Raw genomic sequence first — 9,094 nt, 5'->3', positions numbered from 1 at the left:
CCTTTCCAGCCCTCGGGAGAACACTGGCTTTTCCTGGCTCGCCCCCGCAGCTGCAGTGTGTGTGTGTGTGTGTGTGTGTGTGTGTGTGTGTGTGTGTGTGTAGAGCTCTCACACTACTGGAAACTCGAAGCAGGTTTCCATTGCAGACCTGCTCTGTAGGCAGCTGTGCTGAGGCCAGGATGATTCTCAGACCTTAGATCCTTGGAGGTTGGTGGCAAGGAAATTCAGAAAGACCTCCACCCTCGGAGGCAGAAGTGGGAAAGGAACGCCCTAAAGTTAGGGAAAGAGATCATCAAGTGGTCATGGAAATGTGTTCAGACTAGATGAGGATGTCCTTTGTACAACATTGTATTTGTGCTGAATGTCATTTGTGAGCCTATCCCGGACACCCATCTCCACCTTGAGATCTTGCAATTTCACTGTGGAGCCCACGTTGACCTGGAACTCACAGTTCTGCCTTAGGATTCAAGTAGACTGGAATACAGGTGTATGCCACCCTGACCCAATAATTACACATTTTAAAAATAATATAGTGCAAGTACAGCACTATATACCTGCCCTGGAGGCGCATTGCACTTTGGGGTGTGAAGTTGTGGTAGTGGCAATTTCATGCGAAGTTTGAGCCTGAGAACCCAGCTCAGGCAGGATTCCTGCGCAGTCTTCCGGTGCAAGCTTGCAAAAGAGGTAAGAGTTTGGCGGCAGAGGGAGGGGGTTCTGCTTTCATAATTAAGCAAAGAGTCCCAAACCACCTTACTACCATAGTCAGGTAACAACCCAAGTCCAAGTGCGCAAGCCCAGGCTCCTTGAATTCCCATCCACCATTTTAAGCACAGTTCATCCATCTTAAGACCTAGCTTTTGTTATTTCTTGTTTCTGAAATCCGGAAGTGTTTATCTACGGTAGGAGGTTTACAAAACTATTTCTTATATTGTCTGTGACTCAGTCAAATTGTTAAAGTTGTGTTTTGCAAGAGAATTCATTAGTTTTTGGCACTATGCCCTGATAATGAATGTCGACGGAATAGGCGAATAAAAACTACTTTTTAAGAATCTTGGAGCTCCCAACTTGCTGGAAACTTTAGAAGAGACACGTAGGCCTTTTTGAACTTTATTTCGCTAAATGGCTGTTATGCCGCCCACAGTATCGGAATGGGGTGGAGTACCAGAGCACAGCTCACAAGAAACCAAGAAACGGTGTTACAGATGGGCACTCAAAAGTTTCAAAACACTTTTTGTAAAATGATATAGAAGTGGAAGCTTTAGTGAAAGTTTGGGGACACGGGAAGGCATTTCTATGCTAAAAACCAGTTGACATTTTAAAAAGTAGTATATATATTTTTAAAAATTATCTTTAATCTTATTTTTTCCAATCCAGCCACTACCTCCTTCCCGGCCGCCCTCATTCCATTCCTCTCCCACCCAGGTCTCTCCCTCCACCCCTCCTTCCCTCCCTCCCTCCCTCCCTCCTTCTGCCCCCTTCCCCTGATTGTAAAAAGCATATATATAAAAGCAACACGCTAGACTCGAAGACATGCATCGCTATAAAGTGAAGCCAAGGAGAAAAAGGCGGGCTAAGGCCAGATTTAGCTCTGCTCTTGGGATTGGCCGCGAAGTCCTAGGTACCTGCATAGAAAAGAGAGAAAACAATCTTTTAAAGCTGTCCTAGGTGCCAGCCCTGTCCCGCTCCTGCGTTGCTCCCGGCCGTGTGCAGCATTCCCCCTCCCCAACCCCCTTGCTAGGCTCTTTAGGTGGCCTTCTGAGCATCTCCAGTCTCGGATACCCGCTAGCCACTGCCGGGTTTCCTGTAGGTTATGAGAGGCTTGTGCATGGCAGTGAGACTGGCTCTCGGCAGGAGAAGAAAAACCAAGATGCAAAGCCAAGGGCAAATGCTACCGGTCCCGCAGCGGCGGTGGAGAGTTCCCTCCCGTCTCCTCCTCCGGTGCCTTCTGGCTCCGGAGCAGCCCCCCCCCCGCCCCCCGCACGGCTCTGATAGGCTGAGGGCCCACCCTAGTGACCGTTTCGGTCTCCCTCCTCTATAACTATTAATGGGTTCTGGTGACTCCTTTTAAGATCTTCAGGGTAGTCACAAGCCTGGCTTTCGTTTTCTAGTTCCCCACCCTTCTGTGACTGTTCCTCATGCCTGCTCTTTCTTTAGGAGTTTCTCTAACCACTTCTTTATCCTGACGATACCCCCTCAGCTCCGGTATGCAAACCTACTTACTGAAAACAGGTTTCCTCCCACATGTGCCCTGAAAGAGAGGGGCACCTGGATGGATCGGGGCCCATCAAACTAGGACCCACCCCGAGCCTTCCTCGTCTGGCTTGCAGCTTGGAATCTAATCCAGTCCACACTCTAACTTCCAAGGGCCAGAAGGAAACTGATGAGCACTTGTTCCAGTCGAAACAGGATCTATTCTAATATCGCCTATACCATGTTTTCACACAAAACATTTGTGTTATTTTCGTATTCTACTTTTTTTAATGAAAATACTTCTCCTTAGCAAATGAAAACCTTTAAGCTTGACATTTTATGTATGGGTGGGTTGTGTAGAGGGGATGGGATCCAAGAAAAGAAAAGCTTCCTGGCTACTGAAGGTTTTGAAAGGAAAAGGAGGCTTATACTGACTGATATGTGATTTAATCACATCTCCAAGAAGTGGGACCTTTACGTTTTATTAACTATGTGTATACACCTTGCGCGGTGCTCACAGAAGCTATAGGCACTGAATCCCCTGGAGCTGAAACTGCAGGCTGATATAAGCTGCCTGAAGTAGGTGCTGGGAATCGAATTCTGGAAGAGCAGGGCACTCTTAACAGCGGAGCCACATCTCTAGCCCTAAAACGTAACCTTGAGAATGAGTCTCTTTTCTTTGGCGGCGGGGGGTGGGGGGGGATCATGGAGGATCTCCATCTGAGATAACCTCAAAACGCCCTGGAGAGGGCCTAGAAAACTTTCCACTGCGAAGGCCAAGGTTTACAAATTTGCAGCGCAGGAGCTGAAGGACAGGGTGTAGAGTAACTTGGTTTGGGAACTGTGCAATCACTCCACCAGGCAGGATTGAAAAGCTGCAGTACCGTGGCATGGCAGCGAGGCTCTGCTACTGCTCTACGGGTGTGTGCAGAACCGAATGCTAGACCTCTGGGCTCTCCTGCCCTCGTGGTACCCAGCCTAGGTCTTGAGCAGGAATAAGTGGGTGGGTAAAATGGGAATTTATGGGACAGTGTCCAGGTTCTCTGGCTCATTTGGGTTGCTTTTTTTTTTTTTTTAATTTCAGAAGAGTTTCAGAAGCTCTTGGACCAGCCATGCTCACCTGGGCGTGCTTGAGCAGACGCTATGCCTGTCGGCCTGGGCGACGTTCCCCGCGGAACTCAAATACCGCACGACGTCGTGATGTCCCCGCTCCTCGGCCAAGTCGAGCGGCAGGCGACCCCAGGCATCGCGCACATCCAGTCGCGCTCCTGCCTGGTGCAACACCACCAGCGTGTCCAGGAAGCCCTCCCGCGCTGCGTCGTGCACCGGTCGAGAGAGGGTGGTAGGATCGGCGCAGTTCGATTCTGCACCGTAGAAGAGCAGGAGAGCTGCTACTTGGACGTTGCCCATCATCATCACCTGAAAAGTCAGAAGAAAGAGTAGAGGGATCATGGCCAGAGTGAGGGCAGGACCCAAGAAAGAAGTCCTACGTAAGAAGCCTCCCTGTTAACTACCTGGATCAGACATCCAGAGTCAGGAGGTTCTATCCCTTAACGGCTCCCAGTCCCGCCCTGGAATTCTTCTTACACACAGGTTAACAGTGTATTTCCTCAGATTTACTGGTGCTCAAACTCGTGAAGAACTTTGCCAGGGGCATAGACACACTACACTTGACTTATTTGAGACGAACTGGGACTGTGTAGTAATTACTAAAAAGTGGTTGGCAAAAAAAAAAAAAAAAAAAAAGAGAGAGAGAGAGAGAGACAACCAGAATTCTCACAATTTTTTTTTTGTTAACCTTGTCTTCCTGTAATGTTATACTTCAGTTCCTTTAAGCATAAAATAAGAAAGCTTGTCCCTAAAATAATAATGTCCCCTCCACATCTTAAATCATTGGTCCTTTGAACTGTGACTAGCGAGGAAAGTCATAGTAGGCAGAACTATATTACGGCTCTTGAGGTACATCATCTAAGTGTGCAAACCCAGGCTCGCTGAATTCCCGTCCACTCTGGCCTATCAGAATATGTTCAAGGATTGCCACAGAGAAGATATAAGCAGGGACACAGAGGTCAGAGAGAAGATGTGGGCATCCTGGGCCAATGATAGCCACTAAGCTAGGAAAAAGAAAGCCCATTCAGGCTTTTAGCCTTCTAAAGGAATGAATCCCTCTGGATTCATTTTAGACATCCGGCTCCTATAATTACATAATGATAATTTTGCGTTTGTTTTAGTCATTGCATGTGTGCTAACTGGCTCTGTTGGTGGAATGCTTGACCGATGTTTTAGTTTGCTTTCTATTGCTGCAATAGAGACCATGACCAAAAGTATCCTGGGGAAGAAAGGGTATCACAGTTCATCACTGAGGAAAGGCAAGCCAGGAATCTCAAGCTGTACAGGAACCTGCAGGAAAGAACTGAAGCAGACAATGGACAGATGCTCTCAATGGCTTGCTCAGCTTGCTTTTTAATGTTGGCAAACATTAAAAAAGTGTTGTCCACGCTGAGCTGGATCCTCCCACTTCAATCAAGAAAATGCTCCCACATCAATCAAGAAATCAAGAAAATGACACCCCCCCCACTTGCCTACAGGCCAATATGGTGAATACATTTTCTTAATTAATGTACCCTCTTTCCAAATTATTCTGGTTTCTCATGTTGACTGTAAAAGCACCTTATAAGACCTAGCATATGAAAGAAACTCTGGGTTCAACCTCCAACACTGCATGAAACCTGCATACCTGTATTCTCAGCACCCAGTGAGTAGAGGCAGGAGGATCAGAATTTCAAAGTCACCTTCAGCTAAGGTTCATGTTGGAAGTCAGTCATGAGATCCACCCCCCCCCTTACAAACTAAAAGAGGGGAGGTGGGGAAGGACTAGGAGGGAACTGTAATCAGGATTTGTTATATGGGAAAAAATCTATTTTACATAAAAGGAAAAATTATAATTTGTTAGAACAGTAATAAGGAAACAAAACACTTTTCAAGTTTAAATTTTGAAAGGCTAGCTTTGGGCTGTCAATCCTCCTGGCACAATCCTCTTTCCAAGTAACTGTGATTACAGCCCTGTTCTTGATTCCAAAGCTACAAAGAAAAACTCTCTCAACAACAACAACAACCACAAATAAGGCCATTCCCACAGAGGACTGGGCTAGACTCAACACCATGCTTTGTGCATGAGAAGCAAGAGCTCAAAGGTCTTAGCTCCCTCCATCTACCAGAGAGGCGTTTTGAAATGGAATCCACAAGCACCACAAAGTATCACCACATAAGTATTTTGTTATGAGTACGGGGACTCCAATTCTGGGGGATCTCACACTTTTCAGCCTTGGGTGGACATCAGACATGCATGTGGTGCAGATATATATATTCAGGCAAAACACCTATACACAAATAATAAAATAATAAAAAGAATAATAAAGAAGCCAACTATATAAGTGGTAGTTCCGCTGTTCAGCTGGGAGCTTGACCTGAGGCTGGCAGTCATGCTCACAGTACCAACGGGAATGTTAACTTCAAGTCACCCGCTTGCAGTTTCAAAACATGAATAAAAGTCATATTGTAGTAACTGTCACATAAAACTTTCTCCAAGTTGTTTGACTTACAATGGCAACTTTTAAAGGCTCTTTAGGGTACACAAGATGGCTCTGCAGGTAAAAAGGCTTTGCCTGACTGTTCATTTTCCAAATTCATATGGTGGAAAGAGGGAACCATGTCCCACAAGTTGTCCTCTGACCTCCATACACAGCCCCCTCTCAACTAAATAAATAAATCGGTGCAATAAAAAAATTTAAAGCTCTGTAAAGTTGACTTGGAGATAAACTAGGCAGAATTTGCTTTCGAGAAAACAAGAAAGCCCCAAACACTAGTTTGTACAGAGAACCCACAGTTTTTGAACTAATTTTATCTAGGGCTAAGAATAAAGAAACTTCTGCTCATACTAGAATAAACTTGACCATGGGTTTGGAATCTGTACTCCGACTACAGGAGGTTAAGGACAATGTTATGCTAATGTAATTTATGCACTGTTACTTTGCCCACTGTATGTATAATAACAAGCTTTGGCAAGTAGCCTCTGGAGCAAGTCTTACTCTTATGCTACAATGTCAGGCACACTTTCTCCTCTTCAGGCTCCTGCTTTTGTTTACCCGTGCTTCAGCTGGTATCTCCTCCTCTCCCATTGAAAGTTTTAGCCTCAGGAGTCTTTCAAGAATCATATTACCAACAACGGTCTTGTACACAACATTACAAAAACAAAAACCATCCACATGGATGGCCAAGAAGTTTGCTACCAGAATAAGCTTGAAGAGTGGACCTTGATAAGTCTTCAGGAACCTTCGGCTCCCAAGAGGAACATTTAATCAATTCACTCTCTAACTCCTAAAAACTTGGCCATCCTTTTGGATTCACCATCCAACCTCCCTCCATCCCTCCCCCTCCCACTTCCCTTCCCTCCTTTCTCCCCTCCCTTCTCTCTCTCTCTCTCTCTCTCTCTCTCTCTCTCTCTCTCTCTCTCTCTCTCTCTCGTGTGTGTGTGTGTGTGTGTGTGTGTGTGTGTGTGTGTAAGTGTAGAGGGGCTGAAGTGTTATCACCTCATCCAACACGGTTTTGTTGGCCACAGATTGCTTTGCAACTTCAAACATCTCTTATTCAATGCTGTTGGAAGTCAGAGGAGAGAAGGCAGTGGACATAGTCACTCAGCATTCTGTGTGATCATAAATTTCTCTCTATATATCTCTATATCTATCTATATATATAATTACATATAATATATATATAATATATATATATATATATAATATATAATCAATTGCACTAGTATTGCTGAATCATTCTCTGAAGAAAATAAAATGAACTTAGGGTTCAGGAAAACTGTAAGGAAACTACAGAAAGGAGGAAGTAACAATATCGTGTGCACCACATGTGTGTTGAAGACCTCCATCTTGCTCATAAAGCTGGTTTTAAAAATTGCTCACATCTTTTATGGTATGGAAAAGATGAAATGGCAAAAATAAAGTGAATGCTAAATCCTTTTAAGAAAGTATCTTGAAGTTTTGTTGCTTTTTCCTTTTTTTCTTCTCTTCTTTTTTGGGGGAGGAATTTCTATACAGGGTTTTCTCTGTATAGGTCATCCCTGCTGACCTAAAATTGAAAGATTAGTTTGCCTGTCTCCTGATTCTGGGATTAAAGGTGTATACTTTCACAGCCCGGCTTTTCTTTTCCTTTCTTTTCCTTTCCTTTCCTTTCCTTCCCTCTCCCTCTCCCCCCTCTTTCAACTAAGTATTTCTGTCTCAAACACCAAGTTGGTTATGGTTCTGAACCAAAATGATTTCCTCGTTCCCCCTTACTAAATAACTATTAAAGCTATCAACTTGACTTTCTTTTACATTTTTGCATTCAATAAATAAGGTCCTCTCTCGCACATATTTTAGGACTCCAAGGGCAAACTCCTCAGCCACTGGCAACACTCCAAATGCCAAACTGTAAACTATAGACACACTATTTTAAAGGGTTCACATTTATCTTGTACAACCATCCAACCTGTCTAGAATAAAAAAATGTTTCCATCCTTGACTTGCAAGTGATCTCAAGGTCCCAAACTCGTTTATTTATTTTTTTACTCTGTGATTTAAAGTGTGTAAAAATAGATTCTATGTTGCAGTTTCAGAAGGCACAGTCCAGCCTTTTTAGTCAAGTTCCAACTGGTGTTACTTTTCTTCACCTTATTATGCACAGGCTTCTGGACTGCACATTTGTTTCACAGAAATTTTCTTTGTTAGAGTTAGAAGCGATGGTTACGCATAGATATTACTGGGGCCGGGGCTCCTTCTAGGTTGAAACTTAGTAAAAGCAAAACCAGAACTAATCTATTGACAGTAGATGGGAGAAATAAGAATTCTCAGTAAGACATTGAAAACTCGATGCCAAAATGGTTACACTGTAACAAGTTAGTTTAATGGGGGCGGGGGAGGGCAGCAGCAACAACAAAAACAAAAACAATCTGGGGTCTGCATTTCAAATGGTAATTGAATGTTAGCTCTTTCTGAACTAAGTTATCCTAGTACAGATGAGACACCCCTTGCCTACCTGAATCGGGGTACGACCGAAAGAGTTCGGGGCGTTGGGCGAAGCCCCGGCTTCCAGCAGTGCACGCACCTCGTGCTCACGGCCCTGGGCCGCCGCCCTGGCTAGTCTGTCTGCAGAGGACTCCATGCTGCTCCAGATCGCTCTCCTCGAGTTCGCCTTCCTCGCCTAGATCCAGTGTCGGCCCAGCCGCCCAGTCGTGTGACTAGTGGGGCCCTCCTTCCTTCCTGAGGATGGGGGGCGAACTACGCTCTGCTCCTGACCTGGCTCCACAGCCCGCTATAGGTGGCGCTATTTGCCCTGAATTTCGCAAGGAATGGACACCCCTGAAACCACCGCTGCTCACCCCCGGGGGTCGGTGAAGGGGATGGAGCCCGGACTGCAGAAGAGATGCTCGGGTTTCTGTGGCGAGCTGGGGATTGAAGCAGCGGTGAAGGATCGGTCAGCCCCCACCTGCTACCCACGCTGACACCCCTCCCCCATTCCTGGCCACCCCTTGGGTTCCTTCCGGGCGGGCACACTAAAGGAGCACACGTGTCTTCTGAGAAAGGGAATTAGTCCATTTCCCACCAGCTCAAAATCTCTCCTTCCTCCCCAGTGCAACACCCAGGTTTTAGAAAAAACAAAGGTGGGTAATTTTCATCGCCAAATTGAAACTTAAGGTAGTTAACCTCTTAGCAAAAATGGTGTCCTCTTTTATTCAGAAAAAAAGAGCTATATCCTCACCAAGCTGAGATCCCAACAACCCTAGCTTAAACAACTCCTTTTGGAGGGTACCACGCCCAGTATGAAACCCGAATTTTGGCGAAGGATTTTTCAGAAA

At 45.3% G+C, this 9,094-nt stretch overlaps 1 protein-coding gene across 1 annotated transcript; it reads right to left on the bottom strand.

Moving 5' to 3' along the window:
- Positions 1-1,467: 1,467 nt before the first annotated feature.
- On the bottom strand, positions 1,468-8,532 carry LOC117709131 (cyclin-dependent kinase inhibitor 2A-like). Its single transcript, XM_034503261.2, has 3 exons — positions 8,275-8,532; positions 3,311-3,609; positions 1,468-1,622 (listed from the first exon to the last, which is right to left on the bottom strand). Exons 1-3 carry the CDS (start codon positions 8,398-8,400, stop codon positions 1,583-1,585), a joined length of 465 nt encoding a protein of 154 aa, XP_034359152.1. The 5' UTR covers positions 8,401-8,532; the 3' UTR covers positions 1,468-1,582.
- Positions 8,533-9,094: the final 562 nt, after the last annotated feature.

This window comes from Arvicanthis niloticus, chromosome 5 (genome assembly GCF_011762505.2).
Source record: "Arvicanthis niloticus isolate mArvNil1 chromosome 5, mArvNil1.pat.X, whole genome shotgun sequence".
Taxonomy (NCBI): Eukaryota; Metazoa; Chordata; class Mammalia; order Rodentia; family Muridae; genus Arvicanthis; species Arvicanthis niloticus.
This window is presented reverse-complemented; position numbering and strand designations above follow the sequence as displayed.

Excerpts from the sequence above, each read along its gene's own strand:
- LOC117709131 (XM_034503261.2), bottom strand. The coding sequence starts at position 8,400 with ATGGAGTCCTCTGCAGACAGACTAGCCAGGGCGGCGGCCCAGGGCCGT. Across the intron at positions 3,610-8,274 it reads TCGGTCGTACCCCGATTCAG|GTGATGATGATGGGCAACGT; the intron begins GTAGGCAAGGGG and ends CTGACTTTTCAG. Across the intron at positions 1,623-3,310 it reads GTCTGCTCAAGCACGCCCAG|GTACCTAGGACTTCGCGGCC; the intron begins GTGAGCATGGCT and ends TTTTCTATGCAG.